Source organism: Pempheris klunzingeri, chromosome 3, assembly GCF_042242105.1.
Source record: "Pempheris klunzingeri isolate RE-2024b chromosome 3, fPemKlu1.hap1, whole genome shotgun sequence".
Taxonomy (NCBI): Eukaryota; Metazoa; Chordata; class Actinopteri; order Acropomatiformes; family Pempheridae; genus Pempheris; species Pempheris klunzingeri.
This window is the reverse complement of record NC_092014.1, coordinates 14,646,374-14,668,567: the sequence shown is the minus strand read 5'-3', so window position 1 is coordinate 14,668,567 and position 22,194 is coordinate 14,646,374. Positions and strand designations below refer to the sequence as shown.

The 22,194-nt window shown below is 41.0% G+C and overlaps 1 protein-coding gene across 1 annotated transcript in view; it reads right to left on the bottom strand.

The window, feature by feature from the left end:
- Positions 1-13,279: 13,279 nt before the first annotated feature.
- The window catches only part of crmp1 (collapsin response mediator protein 1), a 10,334-nt gene continuing 1,419 nt past the window's right edge, over positions 13,280-22,194 (bottom strand). The window contains exons 2-14 of the mRNA XM_070856410.1: positions 21,410-21,498; positions 20,950-21,134; positions 20,703-20,867; positions 20,094-20,155; positions 19,876-19,956; positions 18,881-18,949; positions 18,677-18,797; positions 18,393-18,549; positions 16,853-16,994; positions 16,599-16,769; positions 15,331-15,510; positions 13,543-13,708; positions 13,280-13,379 (exon numbers count right to left, since the gene is read on the bottom strand). Of these exons, the coding sequence (XP_070712511.1) occupies positions 13,288-13,379; positions 13,543-13,708; positions 15,331-15,510; positions 16,599-16,769; positions 16,853-16,994; positions 18,393-18,549; positions 18,677-18,797; positions 18,881-18,949; positions 19,876-19,956; positions 20,094-20,155; positions 20,703-20,867; positions 20,950-21,134; positions 21,410-21,498 (1,680 nt within the window). The 3' untranslated portion in view covers positions 13,280-13,287. The remainder of the gene's footprint in view (positions 13,380-13,542; positions 13,709-15,330; positions 15,511-16,598; positions 16,770-16,852; positions 16,995-18,392; positions 18,550-18,676; positions 18,798-18,880; positions 18,950-19,875; positions 19,957-20,093; positions 20,156-20,702; positions 20,868-20,949; positions 21,135-21,409; positions 21,499-22,194) is intronic.

Below are 22,194 nucleotides of genomic sequence, written 5' to 3'. Positions count from 1 at the left end.
CAGCCTTGCAATGGAGCAATCATCACCACACCACTCCCTCTTCTGAAAAAAGAGGGAGGGATAAAGACATTATTGGCAAGTCATCAGATTGGAAGGCCTTTTAAACCTGGGAAGATGTGAAAATGTCAGAAAAGATGTTTTCCAAAAGCTGTATATCAAATTGGAACTTTTGGAATCTGACTAATATTTATAGGCACTTAAGACTTAAGTAAGTGATGGATCAACTCTTGGGAGAGATCTGACCAGGAGTACTTTCTAAAAAAAAAAGTCTTTTTTTAACTACCAGTGAAAGTTGCCTACAGGCAAATATCCTATTATGTCTATGTGGAGGAGGACATCTCTATCTCCTCTTCTTTTTACCTGAATCCAATGCATGCCTGACCCTCTACCACAGAGGGATCTGTGTGAAGAAGAGAGAGATTGAGACGGAGTAAATCCTGATGCTATAAACGCCTCGCAGCACATAAAAACTTTCGCTGAGACTGCAGCAGGTCAGATTTGGACTCAACCGGTGAACCATCTGCTGAAAAAACCACTGAGGTCTTATCCAGTCAAAACAGATGCAAAGAAGTAACGGGTTTTTGATTGAGTTATGTGGATGTAATTCAAGCCAATCAAACTTTCTAATGCCTAATCAACTCTATCGTAACACAGGACATGGATATTAACCAATCAGACTGTTAATCCCATGAGAATCTCAACAAATCATGAGCGGAGTATCAAAGCACCAACAAAAGTGTGGTCACTGTACAGTTACACGGTAGAAAAAATGTGCTGATCTCAATAATCAGGTATTGCTCTTTGAAAACAAATGATTCAGAACAAACTACAACAATGTGAAAAGATAGACGCTTTTTTTTACAGTAATCAAATGTAACTATTCAGAATACAAGGTTCTCATAGAGTGTCAGTAGTGCCACAGTATTCCTGTGTGTGTGAAAATCTGTGTTTATTATTTTGCCTTCACACCCAGTCTGTATGTATATATTGTGTGTATTTGATAAAACCGCAGTGTTATCTCTCTGCCGCTGTCCACCATTTCAGAGTAGACTGAGGTGCTGAGTTCACTGCATACCTACAGTATCCTGACAGTGTTCATGTATCATAAATGCTCTTTCACACACACACACACACACACACGCATATACACGTGCACGCACTTACACACACAGACCTAAGCATGTAATCACAAACTCATACAGTGCATTTACAGAATGTAAACATGCATAGGGCCACAATTTATGACATGATTTAGTGGCCGTGTAACATAAAGTATATGATAACTCGCATAAACTTTCATAGAAAAAACATTAAGCACACACACACACACACACAGCATATTAAAACGTAGAAATACAAACTCATTAAGATGTGTGCAATGCGGAATTCATATGCACTATGTGTGTATGCGCTCTTAATCATAATTTTTTAACATATTGCGTCTCATTGAACTAGCTGTAGCATTTTGCCTGCTCCCCTCCAGCCAGTATTTAAACATGAAATGTATTTAAATAATTACTCATCTCTCTGACTGATATGTGGGGCTACATTAAAGGGAATTTCAGACATGACATCTACTGTATGTAATGTTAAGAGAATGTCGGAATATGAGATATTCCGCATACTGTAAGTAGGACTCATAGAAAACCAAATTCCTGTAAGAAAAAAAGGAAAAGAAAAAAGGACTCTGCATGAAAGAAAGATAATCCTAACTTTTTTTCCTCTCTTTTTTAAACCACACGCCTTTTTGGATACCACGCCTAGTTGGATACATCTGTACTATATGTGTGTGCTCACGGGGAAATGGAGATAATGATGGCAGCAAGGGAGTTAGCTTCAGTGGATTAAACTGTTCCTTCTTTATCGTGGAGCGAGTTTGGGGTAACCTTGGGCCTTTTCTCTCTGTTTTCACGGCCCGCAGTTGGCACGCAGGGTGTAACGGAAAGGAACACAATGTAGTTGGAGTTCTGCTGCACCCTTTTCACCACACAGTGCCGACCTGAACACGCCCATACTGCTGTGCTGAACCACATAGATAACAGACTCCTTCACATTCGTCCTTCCCAGCAGCTACTGCACGACTCCAGACACACTCTGCTGCACTGGGCTGAAGAGTGGGTGTGGATCGAGGCCAGCACATCTTAATTCCCATCATCAGTGTGTGGTTCAGTGGTGTGATAGGGATAATAGGGTTAGGTCGTCCCTATGGTCTTAATGAGTTTCCTTTCTCCTCTCTTCTCTTCCCTTGATCTGCACTGATCTCATTAATGTCTGGATAGACGAATGTAACACTGCTAGAAATTGCCAGTAAGTGTGTCTCTTCATTTTTCTGGCTGTTTTGGATCAGATGAGGCGAATGAGACATGCTTGTTAAGGATGTGCTACAATTTAGCTCAAATATACTTGTAGAGCATAGAGTTAATAAGAAAAGAGAGCAACACTCAGGTAAGATGTGGGACAATGCTTAACTTGTTAATTACTTGTGGTTTTGGCCACACACAAACCCACACGCTGTTACTGTTTGACTATCCCCTCACTGAAAAATAGCTCAACATATGGAGAGAGTAAAGTAGGAAGTACCATGTTCTTTCAAAGGTAATTGGGCTGAGTAAGGGGTGTGCTCCATGTGCGTGATAACACTTTGTATACCTGTATATACCTGCAACTCCACAACTCTGTGACCGACCCCCTTTAGCTTGTTTTAGGCCACTGATGTACTTACTCCTTAAGCCTTCATTACCCCCAAATCCACAACATGGCTGTTTACTGAGCTCTGTTTTTGATGGACTGTGCTGAGGATGTAATGAAAAACTCATGGAATTAACGCCGTCATGGAGAGTTCACATTGAAAAGGGATTGGTGAAAACAATCACAACATCCTGTAGGGTACATAGCCGGAGAGACAGATGGACACATGCTCTTTCTCTGGTAGAAAGAGCGGAGATAAGCGTGTCTCAATCCCCTGGACACCAAAAAGGTCTTGAAGAACTAACGTCCCGTTTGTCAGTTTTGGAAAGAGACTCTTGACGCAGCCCTGCCTCTTCAAACTGCTGTTTTAAGGCAGTTCCATCTTAGCACCTTTCAACCCACCTCCTATCCGGATTTAAGGGAACTTTCTGTACATGAATCTGTGTGGGTGTGTATCTTTTTTATACTGCACGTTTAAACATGAATAGGTTTCAGTCTACTGCAAAACAGAGAGGGGAGACAGAGAAGAGTGTAACGTCTGAGATCTATCACCCACTAATCAAGACATTTTTAAAAACAGACACTTCAGCACACATCATGTACCTGTCATCCCCCTCGTGCTGTTACTCTTATAGCCATGTACAGATAAAACTACACTGTAGAACAGACAACTGGAAACCGTAACAGACAATGGCATGCTTAAGGTCTTCAAATCTGCACTTGAGAAAAAAACGAGAAAAAAAAACAACATATTTTTATTTCTCTCTTCTTTGTTTTCTTTTCTTATGGGACTGGCTCTGTTTTTTGCTGCTCCCTTCCTGTAATTACATAATGAACTAATTGCATTTGCTATGACGAGGAAGAAGCGGAGCTGTCGCTGAATGGTTTGGTACGAGGATGAATCATGTAAAAGTTTGACTTTGACATTAAAAACTTCAAACACTCGTTTTTCCGTTAACTTTTTGAAAATGATTTTACACGGAAACTGTGAGATAAACAATAGTTGAGGCACTTTTGATATATTTGCCAAAAGAATGTCAGTTTGAGATGACAAGTTATTAGTAGGGAGTTCAAATAAGACACTTTTTGACAAATACAGTTTGTGGTGCCCGCAAAAGAATGTATGTTACCACCATGTGATAAGGCACCGTTTACAAAATATCTACAAACATTAAGTGGAGATATATTAATGAATATATTAATAAGAGTGCCAGGTTATAGAGAGTCCTCTAGCATTGAACTGCAGGCATCCAGACCAAAATCTATGTATCTTACAGGTTAACATTTACTGCTGCAGACCTGAAGTATTGCTGTAGAAACAGTTTAACAAAGTTTAACATTTATAACTGCAGGTGACTGACTTTTGCTGAAGGCCGTTCTTACAACCAACCTTACAACCAAAGCGGCGCCTTACTAAACTGCTGACAAAACAAGCTCTACTCAAGGTCCACTTACTTGCTTGCTTGTTCGGGAGCCTTTGATGTTCAAACTCACACTTCCACGACAAACTGTGCAAACGTCATCTGCTTATAAAGACCATTTGAGACAGTTGAAAGCCCCAGAACAAGCCTAAGACTAAGTGGACCTTCAGCGTTGACATCTGTTCCCAAGGTCAAGAACGAACTGTCAAGCTTAATTTTTCAGTGAACAGTTGTCGTGCCCAACATCCTTCCATTTAGCAGAATGGCATCTCAATCCTCTTGTTTTTGATGAGAAATGTCAATTTACACCTGGCTGTCACACATGCTGACTAGAATATATGTCTTGAATCTCACTAAAATGTGGCACAATCCATCAACGTTATCTTTGAAAGGGGAATTTTCTGAACTGAATCCCGGTGCAGAAGAAAACTTTTGAAACACGGCGGGCAATTTGGACTTAGACTTATCGGAAAACGCTTCAGAGGTGTTAACTGCAGCAAAGATTGGTGTGAAGGACTCCAAATGTCAAAAGTCCCGCAATCCGCGTTTGGTTTTGTCCAGTATGCAACGCTGACACCGTGTGGTCGTGAATCAGCACTACTTGAGTTCTATGGCAGTGAATGCACTGCCTTCTCCTTTCAGTTCAAATTAATTTTGGTCATAGTGAAGGATAGAATAAGAAAATCAGTGGGGCAAGAAATCAGTGTCTCTAAATATAACAACGACCAATATTGAAGAGCTATAAATACATTTCTTTACATGTTCACTTAGAGGACATTTCTTTTCTCTGGAAGATACACCTGCCAGTTTAATTTGTAGCAGACAATGTGGCATCACACTCATAGAATGGAAAGAGGTTCAGTGTGACATAACCTTGAAAATGATCATTTATGAGCAGAAGGCTCATCGGATTTGACAATGTATGTTGTATCGGATATAGAAACACACAATAGGTGGACAATACATTTATTTTAGGTGTCATTCAAAACTGAAAATCTGGGAAAAAGTCAGAGAGCTGTGACTGTCTGCATGGTTTACAACTTATGTTACAAATAATACCAACAAACCAACATACATAATGTTAAGTTACCCATTATCCTCAACATCTTAACGACCAAAAAGCAAGATCTGTCATGTTTTCTGTTTTTACAGGACAGGGAGTGGGTTTGCACTTGCATTGTTCTACACTTCAGTTCAGTTCAGATCCACTGCAGCCTACTCATTCAATTTTTCAAACAACTTAATATTCACATCACAGGTTGAACGAATTATGTTGCTGGAGGAAAGGATTGAAGTTGTTAAATTGTGTTTTTCTAGGCTGGTGGCTCATAACAATCTCACATTTAATTTGGGTTTTCAGTTGAAATGTCAATTCATGGATTTTAAAGCCATATAATTTGTGTCCTCATTATGTGCAATCAGTATAATCACTCGTATTAACATGCCAGCATGTGTCACACCCCTTAAAAAATTATGAATTACTGACCAGTTTTAGGTCTTCAAGAAAAAGAAACAACAGTCCAGACAGTACCACCCCCGAAGGACCCATTGTTCTGCAGCCTGCAATAAAGTCATAAAAACACACATAAAAGTAAAATCATTAAACCACGCAATAAAAGGTATTAGCCACCTTCTCTGAAACATCAAAATCATCAGGTATCATATCAATCAACTTCTGGCCTTCAGTCATCTCACATAAGTGGTGATCATAAAAGGCTTTGTAAATAAATCACACCATTTCACCAGATAAATGGACAAGGAGTTGTCTGCTCCGCAAAAAAAAAGCGACGTCAGTTTCTTTGAACTCTTAATTAAATTCTAGGGATGGGCCAAGTGGATGTGCATTTTATTGATTTTTATAAAGATAGAAGGAAATGTAGCGAGGGAGGCGACTGGTGAAGTAAACCCCAGAATTTTAACCTCCTCACACACTGTCCAGTATATCAAATGGTCTTTGGAGCTGTCAGATGCTTTCAGGGGCTTAGGCAGACTTCTTCTCTGAGTTAAAGTGAGGTGAAGTGAATTGCCTTTGAATTGCCTTTACATGCAGATAGAGAACCAGAGAACCTTGGGCTTATGCCTTCAAAGTGAAAAGACATAATCGTGTAATATGTTGAAATTTCCCTATCTTACTCATTTGTGCTTATCCTGTCAGGAGGAAATGTTTTCTGATGTCCAGTCAGTTAACATCTCTAGCAGGGTGCTGCAACCCTCCAACACCAAAGAAACATTCGGCATCAATACAGCTGAGCTTAAAGCATCGCAGATGTGATAAATTCTGTCAGTGCTGTGTTCCTCTGTTCAGGAAAGCCTCGCAGCAGAGCTGTAAACATTCTTTCTCACTGATGCGCCAGGCGGTTGTTGATGTGAGATTTTATCCTCCCTGTGTTCCTCCGTAGGCTGTCATTTATGTCTCTTCATCTTTTCATGGTCACATCAGCCTGAACTCATCAAAGCTGTGCCATCAGCATTCTCGGTAGAATAGCAGCAAATAACACATATACAACATAATTTTAAATGAAAGCATATCCTTTAGCAAGATTAGATATGTATTAGCCCACAACTGCATAAAGACAGAAACTTTGCAGTTAAAACTGAGTTATCCACGGATTTCTTAAATCTTTATGAGGTCAGAAAAGGTGTCAGCTACAAGAGATCTCGTCCCAGAAATGACCTTTCAGCTAGTTCAAAAAATAAAGAATATATTTGTTTGGCTGTGGTCTGTTGGACACTAAGTAGTGACATTATTTTTACTGGTGTGTGAACAGTCTGCAGCTCTAATTAAGGCTAGTTTACACACTGTCACAATTTATTAGGCTTCAAATGTTGATTACGTTTGAAGGTCCCACTTCATTCTAAGTCTGTAAGACACAAACAACCTTGGACAAAACAAAAAATACATGCAGTAAATGAAATGACCACATTTAAGAGCAAGTAACCTGAAATGTCATGTTTATCAGTATATCAAGACTTGTTATGATGAATTACTGGTTACAGTGAGAGAGAAAATATGCAGAGCCATATTTGTTGAGGAGTAGAACAGGTGGGACAGTTCTTTAGGGGGATAACGCACAGCTAAAGATAACAGCTAAATAAACATGAATACATCTTGTGCTTAATCTTGTGGTAGTATAGGTAGAGTGCTGTCCATCTAGGGCAGTTTTAAAAGAAAGAAACAGAAAGCAAATCATTTGAATTTAATGAATTTTATTTGTTATGTTATGTTCCATTTCTTCCCTGTAAACTGACCAGAACTGAAGAAACCAGTCCACATTGTCATATCTGCATGCTCAGAACGGTCCTGGGTGTTTGGGACATCAAAATTTGAAGTGCACTGGAAGTCACTCCATCCGAACAAAGTTCCTACCATGAGAAGCCACTTTGGTATAAAAGTGTTGTTGAAAAATGTGAATTTGGAATTAACATTTTATACAAAAAACTGTATTTTAGACCTGATAAAGGAAAGAAGTTTTCCGTTTTTCTGTTCCTCCCATTTTTCTCCAAGTCTGTGCAATTGAAAGAACTATGTAAAAAGTAAAGACCCATTTGGATGTGTGTGTGTGTGCGCATATGTGTGTGTGCGTGTGCGTGTGCGTGTGCGTGTGCGTGTGTGTATGGCTGATGGTGTAAAGGTGATGATGTGTGATTTGCTGGTTCAAGTGATTGCAGAGGTGTGTCTCGTCTGCTGATTGACCGGTAGCTTCGAGCTTCTCCACACCAGAGATAAATGTTACTCAGTGGCTCGGTTCTCCTGTTGATTTCTCACAGCTGCTCTGCTGTTGTTTGGTTTAACTACACTAACTGAGAAAGTTTATGGTTTGTGTGAAGATAAGTGACTGCTCCAAGCTGCAATTGTGACAGTCGTAAATTGAGGGTAGGTATTAGGCAGCTTGAGGCTGTAATTTTAAAACCCATAATTACTTGTATATATTAGTAAATAGTACTAGAGCAACCTATTTAGTAGTTTTGGGGGGTTTTAATGGCAGTAGTAGACCAAGAGTCTAACTTCTCATTAATTTTCATGAAACTACTGTAAGCCTGCCTCGAGGACAGTCTTGACCTCATAACAAAGCTCAACATGGACACCAACTGGACAAAAGGAAGCATTACAGCCGGAATATCACGCAACATGTGTCAGACGTTCCCCAGTTGATTAAATTCGTTAGCTTCATAGCAATATTAATTTGGTTCATAGCATGCTGTGAAAAATACATTTAAGTCGATAACGTGTAATCATTTGACCAATTAAGTCGAACACAGTGAATCTTTAAAGCAGGGGTGTCCAAACTTTTTTCACTGAGGGCCACATACAGAAAAACATACAAAGGGTTGGGCCACTCACTAGAAGTGAGCTATATTGCTAACTTTAATCCACTAGAGGTGATATGTATATCGCCTCACCTCTAGTGGATTAAAGTTGGTAAAATCAATCAAATGTAGGTAAATTCTACTTGATGACTGAATATGATTCAAGAAAAAAAAACAGCCTTTCCACCAATGGGCTTTCATTTATTAGCTGTGGTACAAGCTGGTCTTTTCCTTGTAGGCTCTTGTTCAGTGTGTTAAGGTGATCAGTGAGATCCACTAAACATGCCAACCAGAGAGGGACACTGAGCTCATGAAGAGTCCTTCTCTATTTAAAACTGGTCCATTTCTGATCTCAGGGAATAAAACCGCTGCAGCACAGAGCCACGACTTAGCCAGTGTACATGAGAATGGTAGAGCCCCCCAGCACCAGCACCAGCACCAGCATCAGCATCAGCATCAGAGAGGGAAGTTTGAAATAGTCTGTGCTTGAGCCCTGCTGCTCGAATCAACAGCCTTACCTCCACTTTCTTGCCCCTCAGCGGACACCGTAGATTCCTTTGCGCTCGCCCGTCCCAGCTGGAGCCCCATCCGTCATACCTCCACACAGCTCGTCCTATTTAACTCCGATCATGCCAAATGCATCTGGCACAGTTTCAAAAACATCCTCACCCATCATGGTGCTCTTTAGACTGCCTGCTAACATCAAGCAGCTCCTCTGTAATGCAAAAGTGATCTTCATTAGTTATTAGCTGTGCTCTCATCACACACCGCGTCAGAAGCTTTCTACACTCAATTGCTATCATGCATTTCCTTAATTCTGCCATTTTGGGTCACCTGTAGCACATTTCTTCTTCTATTATTCATTTTATAGAGAAGCTGCCTCGTTCAAGACAGTTACTCCACCTAGCGGTGAGACTAAGAAGTACAACACAGTCCAGCGCAGGTTCCATGTGTGTGGGCCGTATTACAATACATTTTTAGAATTTCCTGCGGGCCAATGAAAATTGGCAGTTGGCCCACGGGCCGTAGTTTGGACACCCCTGCTTTAAAGGATGAATGATGTTGGGACAAAGAAAACTTAAACAACTACAGCACATCTACAGCACAACACAAGATAACATCATAATATTAGTTCATAAGGTGTTATATTATCAATTTTGCCGTGTGTTTTAGATCGATTCTTTATACATTAAACATTGCCTATATACCTAGATGAACCAGAAATGTACTGTTGTCAATAAAACACTGATGGTCCATGGTCCCTTGAAATTAATATCAAATCCATCAGATTTCTTCTGAAGGTCGATAGATGTTAGAAACTGCTGCCTTATTGCTGGTTTTTATTAGATCTTATTCATGATGTAGCCTCACTCAGCACAGAAATGGAGCATATTTTTTGTTTCTTGCAGAGTTGCTGGATGCAGCTCAGATATGCACAGTGGGGACCTGAGGGACCATCAGCGGGAGAAGAACAGCACAGCTGGCTCAGTAATTTGGCCTCATGCAGTCGACCCCCCATTAGTGCCAAACAGCAACCCGTTCCTTTCAAGGGATGGGAAGCCTCTGCATTGTTATGGCACCTGTTCAGACTTGTGTGTGCTCCAAACAAACACAACCACCGTTTTCCATTTCTCTGATTTTCGTGACCTACTGCAGAAAATAGAAAGCTTGCATCATTTCGGTCTCAGAAGCTCAATATTACATCCCTTTGGTTTGTCCCAGAGCAGATGGCAGCAGCAGCATGCAGGTCTCTGTTGGTCTCTGTGAAGGTGATGTTGTCTGGAATCAGTTCATCTGTAGTACGAGCCAGAAAATGTTATTTTCACATATACAGTCTGTGTGTTATAAATAAATAAGAAAATATCTGGAGTTAGCAGACAGCACATTCTCAGGGGAGATCACAGAATTGCAGAAATGAGAGCCTTGGAGCATTAGAGCATGATTTTAACTTTTTGTCATGTTTACAGACCACTTGTGTCTGCTAAACATGACATAATGTACAATTCCCTTATATTACAGCTGTAATACACCAAAAATCTTTATGATGTTTATATTTCTATGATCATATGAAATGGGAAAGTTGTTTCATAGTTTGTAAGATAAGGACCTACACTGTGTCTCAGGATAATGCCTGAAACTGAAAAACAAGGTTGGATAGAGATTATACAGTTAATCATGCACACTGTCAGTGAGTATTTTTTAGTCCCAAAAATGTAATGTTGGGAATCTTAGCAGGAAACTACAGCAAACAAACCTTTGGGTGTGCATTTTGATAGTCACCTTAAGATTCGATTTTGAAAAAAAAAAAAACTTTTTGTACAGGTATTGCCAATCTCTGCCAGATTAAACATGAATATTAAGAAAAGTAGTTCACTGTTGTTACAACTACAATAAAAAGAATCTTTCCTACAGATGTGATATAATGTATTATACACAGTGGTGTGACACTTTGAAAGTGAGAGCATTTTTACTACAGCATTTAACAAGACTAAAAGTTTTGCTCCATTACTGTCACCTATAGAGACTGTATTCGTGACACTTTGCCCGGGAGATTTTGATACAGGATCGCTTTGCAAATTAAATTTTTTGTCGTATAGGGATCACATCAAGTGGTAACCAACATTAATCATTTGTGCTAATCGATAATGCTTATATCAGCGATTAGCATGAGTATATTGCTGAGCAGCACATTACAGCATAAGCTGCAAAGTAAATGTGTGTCATCTCATCAATGATCTAGTCCCATTTTAATCTGTTACATCTGAAAGGAAACATGAACCTTTAAGACACCTTTAAATTTTCACTTCTAACAGGAGTGCTTCGTAATGACAGTACATTTCACCTCAGTTTTAAACCACTAAACAATTCTGCTGGAAGGAAGAAGTGAAATCCAGTTCATCCCCTGACCTTGTTCTGTTCATTTATTTGGAACAACAGACCCAAAAAGATTTTCACTGAAGTATTTTTCAGTAAAATTTGTCAGATGAATCCTTCGTGAATTTCTGAAAAAAGGCTTCAAAGACACAGATCTAAATGCGTCGCCACAAAGCTTTTATGAGGTCATTACTGCCTACAGTCAATCCTGATCCATGAAAAAGTCTAACTTCATACGCAGTCTAGTATTTGCTTGTTATGTTGGCTTTCTGTTTGTAGTCGTGTTTGTTTTTTAGTTTAGTAACTGTTTGTGCTTCCATTTCAACTTTTTTTTCTCTCCCTCTAATGTGTTGGTGGTGCAGACCACCATCAGTGCAGACTCCCTGTAGTTTTGGAATCATAGGGTTCACTTTTTTTCCACATTTTCATCACAAACTTTTCAAAATAAATGTATTCCTGTTGACTTATTAGATATAATTCATGGTTGCCAAACACTTACATAATCGTCATAGACGTGGTGTGTGGGTGTGTGTTGCAGGAGTCATGTGTTGAATGACCGACGCACTTGAGATTCAACCTGACAGGATTAATTGGCACGAATTACCTGTGCCTGTAATGATGGAGACATCTCATGTGGAAGGACTCGGAAGCATGTGAATCCCAGCAACACCCATAATATTAGTCATGTTAAGTTTGTAAGTATTAAATAAATGTTTCTGTTCTCAGGAAGGTTTGTTTTACCATCATTTTTGACAACAGTCAAGTCTTTATTGATCAGTAGTGGTTCCACTGGAGACACCAGACAACAGCAACAGAACAGCGCGGCATAGAAACACTAAATGTAGCAAGAAAACACCCAGAATCAATAAAATAAAATAAAAACAGCTTTAAAAGATTGTCAGCAAAGTTTTAAAGAGCAGGGATGGGAGCTGAAGCCCTTTTACAGCAGTGAGATGAGCATGTCATTACAACAAAGATCTATTTCTGGCATGAGCAACTGGCAGAAAACTATCACACACATCATAAAGTCTTTACTGGTGAAACTCTATTATGAAGGTACAACCATCTAGAAATTCATTTTGCAGTCCACAGCTGTTTTGCATGTGTTTCAACTACTCATCTAGTTTCACACTTTATAGGAGAGTATTGACACATTTGCATATAGTATCTGATGGCGGAGATGAAGTTGCATTGCTTTCATTGAAGTTCACAGTAATGTTAAAATGAACGAATGTGTTCTGACGCTGATAACAGCTGGCTCTCTCCACAGTGAATGTCATTATGTGTTCAAAGCATACATTTACCGGTATTAAAATATGTTTATGCTGTTGGATACAAATGTGCTTTGAGTACAATTTTAAGTGTTCCTCCATCATAACAATAAACCACAAGTAGTGCAACATCTAAAGACGTGTCCATGCAATATGTATGACTGATCCACTTGAGCCACATTGAAATAAATATTGTCAAGATGTTGAAAAACTGATGCAGGAGAAATCTGTTTTATCTTCAGCTGTCCACCGGACGGGTGAAAAGGAGCACCATGTTTGAGCAGACCCACACAGTAAGACGAGGGATGTGAGGAAGAATAAGGAGGAAGTCATGCTCACGGGAAAGGAGATAACAGCATTATGACTAAACACTGGGGTCACATTTGGGTGTGTGGAGGGGGTCCAACACCAGATCTGAGTGTGTGTGTGAGTGCCCCGATCGTGAGCCTGTGAGTTTCTCATATTTCTGAATGACTTGGTTGATTGTAAATCACACTCTTCTTCTTTGAATGGAAGTATTAACGTGCTTCCTCTGTGCGACCACGGATTCAAGGCAAACTGATAAAAATCATTATGATCTAAAAAGAGCGTGTCACCATTGTATCAAAAAATACAATGGTTTTCATTCATGCCAGCGTGCTCACACTCTCAGTCATACTCTTACACTCACACACACTCAAGAGGTGAAAGCCCACAACAACCACACTTTGTGCACAGTCAAGAGTTTAACCAAGGCTGGTGATGTTGGAGCGACCACCGGGGGGTGCTACAATGCGGTGGCCAGACCGACGGGGGATATTGTCATCAGCCTGTGCCCCTAGGAAACAAAGACAGAATTATAAGAAATGTATTTAATTCAGATCCTCCTCAGCACACATAAAAGGTCATGGAATACATCTGGATGTTAATGCTCCATTTAACGAGCATTAAAGGCATCAAAGGAACAACTGGATTTTAAAACACATAAAAAAATGTGTTACCTGATAGGCTGAAGTTGGACTGGTGAAGGTTGCGTATTGGTGGTGGTTGGTGAGAGGTGGGTGAGGTTTTGGCAGATGGAGCAGGAGTAATATATTTGGGGGTAGGGACCACATCATACACAGGGCCATCATACATCCCACGAGTAACGACCTGCTTGACTTTCACCTGGACAGGAAACAGAGACACAAACACAAATCTGACCTATGAGTCATTCTTCAGAAATAAAATGGCCTTTCACCCACCAGTCACCATAATACATGACTAACTGGGCTCAAATGTTTTGCTGGAAAAATCACCAGCATAGTGGATTTAGCACCTTAAAACCAGTATATTTGACTTATAATGTTAAACTTTGTTGCAAAATACAATGTTTCAGTAACTTAACAAAATGTGAAGCTATAGCCTTGTCTAGGGTTTCCTAACATAACAATGCACCATAAAAATTCAAAAGAAAAAACAAACAATCTGCTATCTGTTCTTTTTTAATGTGCTTCTATGATGTGCTTTCCTTTGGTGGTTATCCATGATACTTTTTCACCTTGTCCCCTTCATGAAAAGAATTCATTGATCACTCATACTAATTCATAATTTTATAAATATATTTGAATGTTGCCAATAAACCACACCAAAGCAAATTACACTGGCAATTATCTATCAGTGCTTCCGCTGTCCTCTTTAGGGATTTCCATCTAAAATATTTCTTAATCTTACAAATATGTTAGAATTGCAAATAAACCAAACCAAAACAAATTAAACTGGCAATTAGAGCAACTAGAGGAAAAGTATCACTGGGTGTTCTTGATCCTTTAATGAAAAATATTTTTAAAGGTCACTTTTTTTTTTTTTTTGACTTTCTTTAAAGTCATCTGTGCGCTGGGCCTCTTTTCAGTTATGCAACATAACTAAAATGAGGTCTTTCCTGTCCATGGCTGTCCTACTTCACGCCTTTGTTTCATCCACACTCAACCACTGTAATGTTTTGTTGTCTGGTCTACCACATGCTTGCACTAATAGTCTTCAAATGGTTCAGAATGCTGAGGCTGGATTCTTCACTAAAACCAGAAAATGTGATCACATTACACCAATTTTAGCTTCACTTCATTGGCTCGCTATTCATGTCAGATCAGACTTTAAGGTGCTTCTGATGACTTATAAAATTGTAATCCTTCATACCTGTCTGATATCATTATACCTTATATTCCATCTCATGCACTACACTCTCAGAATACAGGGCTCCTGTTTGTCCTGTTTGAGTTACAAAGAAGTGAGCTGGCTGCCGGGACTTTTCCCATTGTGGCCCTTTTCTCTGAAGTAATCTCCCTGCTGAAATCAGATAATCTCACTCCAATGAGGCCTTTAAATCCAAACTTAAAACGCACCTGTTATTATTATCCATCTGGCCGGTTGGTCTAAGTCTCAATGAATCTCTTAAACTCAGCACTTACAGTCCATGTTTGTCCAGCCGGCAAGAATACACTGTAAACTTTTTCAAAACTACCTAAATCTAACTCTCTGTTTTTGTTTCTCAACAAGCCTTCAAGCTGTTAGAGTGTCTCTTCCTCTCTCTTTCTTTCTCTGTGCATGACTGTCCATGCTGGGAGAGGGATCCCTCCTCTGCTGCTCTTCCTGAAGTTTCCTTCATTTTGTCCCAATTAAAAGGTTTTTTGCTTATCCAAATCAAGGGTTTAAGGACAGAGGGTGTTGTACGTTGTACAGACTATAAAATCCCTTGAGGCAAATTGTAACAGAATAAAAATGACTGACGACTGACGTACTGACGGACGTACCTGGTTCCTGAACTTAATACGTTGGTAAGCATGGTCTGGGAAGTGCTTACGGGGAATAAATCGACCGGTACCCTGCTGAACCTGCAGCTTCCCTTCCTCATAAACCACCTGACCTTGACTCAACACCACCGCTGGACCTCCACGGCACTCCATGCCCTCAAAGATGTTGTATTCTGAAGCCTGTGTGGAGAATGATAAACCACACAAGACAAAGAATGTGGAAAAAGGGAATTAAGCAGATGGACAAGGGAAATGTCTTTTATTATCCCCCCGACATTTAGAACCCCAACACCCTACACTGTCTCGGCTCACTGTGCTCTTTCAACAACCATTGAATCAGAGGGCTTAATACATGCAATAAATGCAGCAGTGGAGAAGAGGGGGATGAATAAGTGAGAAGCTCAGGGCATATAGGAGGAGTGACAGTGTGAATACAGGGGGATGGGTAGAGAGATGGTAGCACAGAATGGGTGAGGGGTAAGGGGGATTATATCCTAAAGCCAGTACCAGTCCGGATTAGGGTCTTTGACAGAGGCAGAGCAGACCGAATACATTATCCACTGTCTAATATCCCCACTGTATTGTGTCACATCGCTCAAGGCAAATTTCCCCCTCTGAAACCATTCTGTTTAAATGCATCGTTTTGTCTTGAAATCTAAAGGGTGGGTCCACCTAAAATTGCAAAAAATAAAAAGCACATTTTCTTACTTCCCTCTTGGGAGATCTAGCCATGAAGATAGCACTGGTTTTACTTGTCTAGGTTCTAAAATATTCATCACTAAGATTTCTGATGTCAGCAAAAAAATGTGGTAGATACCACTGCATGATATATTTTTTAGAATGTGGGTGAATCAACCCTTTAAAGATAAATCCAATCCAATAGATTTCAGCTTTACTTTATATATATTGTATTGATAGTATGTATTATTCTGACACTACCACAACATTGCAAAATGGCACCACACAGCTCATAGTAATGTGAACTGTATGGTGCCAAAGTACATTTCAGGGTTCTCTTCACCTCCTGTGATCTTTCTATTAGTTTTTATCCTATTTCACACTCTACCAACTCCCATATGAAATTCTCTCTGCTGCATCCTTCCTCCTGCCCTTTATGTGCCTCTGCTCCCTCAACTGATGCATTATTTAAGGATCAGTTTCATCACAAGGACATCAGTTTAATTACTCTGTGACTCCTAGTGTTCTGTTTCACAATTTATCCATCGTCCCTTTTCATTTAGCCTTTTTCTATTTTCATTTGCTCTCACCGACTGCTGGAGTTTGGCAGTGATGGTTTTCACGCTGTCAGGGTCCCAGATGACAACGTCAGCGTCAGAGCCCACCGCTATCCGGCCTTTGCGTGGGTACAGGTTGAAGATTTTAGCAGCGTTGGTAGATGTGACTGCCACAAACTGGTTTTCATCCATCTTCCCCATGGCCTAAGGGACAGAGAAGTGGATGTTTAGAGTGTTAGGCAAAACTCAAACGCACACATACACACACACGTGTCCTCATTGCTCACCACGGCCTTGTCCCAGACGAAACCCATTCTCTCCTCCACGCCATTGGTTCCCTCAGGGATCATGGTGAAGTCATCTTTACCGATTGCTTTCTGAGAAGTGCTGTACGTGCAGTGAGCGCTGCCTACCACTTGGAGGTCCCCACTGTATCAAGGCAACAAAATGATATATAATATTAACCTGTTATGTTGTATTTTACCCTCTCTTTTCAAATTCAATTGCAGAATACATGAAGGTCAATCTTTTTGATCAGATGGTCAGTTAAAGGACATTTGACAGTATTCTCATTCAAGATCATCATCATCATGTTCAACACAAAGACAGACATTTCAACTATTGGCCACCAGGTGTCCTCATTGAGCATGTGAGTGAATACACATCATGTAGTTGCCTGAGGCAGAAAAACCAGCCAGCTGAACCAGTCAGAATGGTGCAAAACAGCCGCAATATCAGTCCTTAAAGCCTGAACTAGATCACATCATAAAGATACACTGCATTATTAAAAAGTCATCAACACATATGCTCACCTATGCTTAATCCTGAATCTACATGACTGAATCTGAGTGATTATGAGCTATAATTAGTATAATTTCTCATCTAAGGCCTTAAATTCATTTGTTAACTACAGTGACAACTTCATTATGGTGAGCTGTGGGATCAACACCCCAGTGCCATGAAATAGCTTACTGAGGTAACAACAGGCCTCGCTGAAATGAAGGGAAAAGTGTTGTTCTTTTGTTCGCATCTCTGAAAAAGAACCTAAAAATACATCCTGTCGCTTCAGCAGAAGCTCAAATACAACAGCAGTATCACGCCACCGGTGTGACAGCGCAGACCCGCCCTGAGAAGCTGGAGTTGCAGACGAAGGGTGGAGGAGGAATGAGGAGGAGGAGGAGGAGGAAGGCAGTTGGTAGTCAAGGCAACAGATGATGAAGGATTCTAGTTCGTGTGCTATTTATGGAATCGGGGACAGTCAAAAGTGTACAGCAGGACGTTCTGTGCATTGAGGATGCGCGTGTATGTTTGAAGTGAGAACTGAGGTGGATTTGGTATGGGGGGGAATTTTATCTATGATAGTCATACATTAATAATAGTAGGCACATGCTATTATACTTTATACAGACATTTAAACAACTTGCAAATGATTATTATCAAGTATTGCATGTCCTCCCTGGCCCTCTTCTCCTTATATATATGCTCACACCTTCTCTGCATCTGCTTGTCTTTTCCACTGACACTGTGCATTACACTAGCAGTTGTTTGTGGCATGAATACCAAACTAATATCTAAGGGCAAACAGCGAGGGTTAGATACCTGTAGATGTCTCCTCTGGTGTCATCCAGCCAATTTGCATTTCCCTGTCTGCAGAGGTTAGAGCTAAATTAAGCACTTTGTCTGCCCTTGCTCCGCATTAATTAGAAAAGTTTTTACATGTTCCAGTGTTCCTGAAATACACTGCAGCTAAATGTTTTCTCAGGTTTTTCAGACTTCACTGCATTTGCTTAGATTGCTTTAGCATCCATTGCCAAAATGATGACTTACCAAGCCAGCAGTGTGTGGAGATGATCTGGAGTTGTAGGGTCAGGACTCAAAGGCGGAGAGGTCACATAAGCAGCCGCTTTGGCCCAGTTCTTGCTCCAGTAATGAGAGCCATCAGTAGCCAGGCTAGCTGTAATTGGTTCTCCAAAAACTACAGAGCCTGGAGGGAAAGATAGTTTGACAGTGAAGGTCAGTATTTGAAAAGAAGATGTTCATGAGCACCGACATTGAAATAGAATCAGACACAATAAGTAAAAGAAATGTAGTGAACAGAAAGAGAGGCTGACCTTTCCTACGGGCCTGGGTGATAGTATCGGCTGCACTCTTGCTCATCACCTTGGTGATGTACACAGGACAGTTCACGCGGTTGCCGAGAGTGATGGCGCGGAACACCGCCTCAGCCTCCAGCTGCATTGAGAGGAGGTAAACATTGAAACCCGGGAATGGATGAATGGATGGATGGATAACGGGGTATAAGAAAATGATATCACCTCTTCAGGACGACTCAGAGGATGGCCTTCAGGTCCGGTGATTCCCATTCCGAGGATTTTTCTCTGTTCCTAAAGCACGAGCGACAAAAGTTATCTTCATACCCACTACAATATGTCAGCATTCCATACACTACGTGCACTGACAAGACTCACGTTTTAGAGCTTTTTCTGGTATTTCATGGCTGTAAAATGAAAATCCTATGGTCTGTATTGCTATAAAAGAAAATAAAGTCTGCATTGTAATCCTAGAATGAGCTGTGGGAAGCTTTGGCTGGCTGTAGTTGTTGTGCTTGTGACAAAGCTGTCTAGAGAACAACGAAATTTGGATGAAAACCAGATCTTCGCTCCCTTGCTGTGTTGTTTTTAAAAAAATCTTATTTTGGTTTTACTGTTTGTTCTCGAGGGGGTTGGTGCCTCTAAAGGGTCTTCATCACCCATCTCCATTACGGTTAACAAGTACGTCATTATCATTCATCAGTGCTCCCATCATCATTAATTACCCTCATTTATCTGCACATGCATCATCTTTTTTTGCCGTAATCGTCCCCTTGTTCAGGACTATCATCTCCATGACCACGACTACCACTTTTCATCACCGCTGTCACTATTATCTGCATCTTCAGCCCACACCATCTTAATCACCATTACATCATCATCATCATTAATATAATAAGGGTGAATACCAACGGTGGCCTGTGATAAACCTGTCATACTCAGCAGCTGCAGCAGCAGCAGCAGTAATTCTCACTCTGTCTATTAGAGCTGGGGAGTTATGTAACAAGAATATCTCTCAATTGCAGTAGAGGTTGCAGGGGGGCCGTAAAGGTAAAAGATTGGCCATGATTTAGCCCAGCCATTATATATCATTAATGTTCTCACCACCGTAAACTGTTGTGTCTGGAGGCGTGGAGTAAAGACACCGACAAGTTGTGATGGTGTTACGAGAGCTATGGGCTGCTAAGAGACAAAAATAGAGGGGGTTATGGAGCACTTACCTGAGCGATCAGGTCTCCATTTTCAGCATGAACTAACACCACGGCACCCAACTGCTTCAGGAAGGAGAAAGCCTCGTACAGCTGAGGGAAGGATGGGCCCAAGGCATAAAAATGGGATTAACGGTGAAAGGAAAGCACAGAGAGTTACAGATTTACATGAATAAATATGTAATCAGAGCAGTACTATGACTAGTGCAATTATTGATTATGAAACATACCTGAGAGTCTGACAGCTGGTAGAGGTCCTTATAAGCCATGTACACTTGGAAGGAGTTGATACCTGACAATAGTGGGAACAATGAATGATCTCATGACAAAGGGGTAAATAAGGGGAGCTCGACATCAATTGCATGAGCGGAGCAAAAGTAATGTATCATGAAATGCAATAAATAAAGTCAAGACAAAGGGTAAGCCTCAGGTTGCAAAACACAGGAAATGATCTACAACCTTGCAGAGCACGTTTATGTCTGTCTGAGCCAAGAATTTCAACTCCCAACTTTATTTCTGAGAGAAACTGGTCACACAAGCAGCTGTCTCGGCTCAGTTACTGCTTCATGTTGTAACTTCCCCAAAAGAAAAGTGATTTGTTGCTTAAAACAGATTACAAGCAAAATCTATACACTGCCACCATGACAGCACCGTAATGAGAACAATGGATTTCAGCTGTGACTTCACTCTAAGAGGATTCAACAGTGGGCCAAATTGTTTGTAAATCTGTCCCCATTGTTCTTGTGAAATGGCTTCCAAAAAGGGATGAAAATGAAAGCGGAATTACAGCAATGACCACAGCTCTCAAATGTTGTGGAATAACTTAAAAACTGATGTACCTTTCTCGTGCACCAGCAGCTCCAGCTCATCTTTAACAGTCTCGTTCCACTCTGGGATGTCTACGTGCAGGGAGTAATCGCAACAGGCCCTCTTATCTGCAGCCTCCTGCCAGCGCTCAAACTCCGCCAGCAGACTGTCCCCAGGCTGCGGGGTCACGTGGTCGACTGAAAGATCGGAGGGGTCAGCGCTTAAATGAATATGAGGTTATGTGGTTTTACATGTGTGCTGCTCGGCATGCCCACTCACTGATCATGGTGGTGCCCCCGGCAAGTGCGGCCTTGGTGCCCTGGAGGAAATCATCAGCAGGCTCTGTGCCCAGGAAAGGCTTCATCAGGCAGGTGTTGACATCGATACCCCCCGGTATCACCATGTGACCATTAGCCTCGATCACCTTGATGCCCCCCGGTACGACCAGATTCTCCCCCACCTGCCTGCCGAGGAGCAGACACACGTCGAGACAAAAGGGGTGGGTGACAGGGAGGTGAAAAGCAGAGGAAGGAGAAGGAGCAAAGACAGCAGGAAAAGATGTAGTGCAGGAAAATATATGGGTATGGATAAAAAAAAAAAGAAGTGTTGTGGAGGATGAGGAGATGAAAGGGGCATAAAGGGAATAAGGAAGTGAAACCATTATCGAATGCAGAATATTTAAATACTCAAATCTATATTTGTACGCCTCTGCAGCTCTTTGGCATCCGTATATACGCACTTGATGAGCCCATCCTCAATGTAGACATCTGCATAGAGAGACTGGTCATCATTGACCACCCGCCCTCCTTTGATCAACAGCCTTTCACTCTGCAGGGGAGAAGCAGAGAGGGAGAAAGTGGGAGGTGGGGGGAGGGAGAGGTACAGGAAGGGGTTGAATTCAATCCTGAAACTTTGATATATTGCACAATCAGTTATGTAACCCATGACCTTACAGAAATGTTATGACAGAGCGCAGTGGACGACTGCTGTGCCTGGGTGGGGTCTCACAGAAGCTCATTTTTGTGACCCCCTCCCTTATTTGCATTAATTGTATGAGGGAATGAGATCATAAATACAATCACATACTGAACATTTAGAGGCACACTGTTAAACAGTCTTGCTTTTTTCAGACTGCCGTGCATCCACACCCTCTGCCACCATGCAGAGCGCCTGGCAACAGCATTAGGAAGATGTTACGTCTCCATGGTAACCAGTGATCATCTGTGGCTGGAGATGAAGCAGCTGACAGTCCTGCTGAAGCCTTGGTGCCTTTAGCCAATATGGTTGCTTACAAAAAGCACAATGTGAGTAGAGTCTGACGTGTGATTTTCTGCCTCCACTATGAAATGTATTGCTTACTTATATTATTATTTATTATCATTAATCTTATGTTCCCCCTGGATTCATATGATGGTAATCTGGAAGGCTTTCTGCAGAACAAGCATTAACATCACCTTAGCAGAAAAAGGATGCATCGTGGCACAAATACACTCTCACACCTTTATTTTGTTTTATGCACGCCAG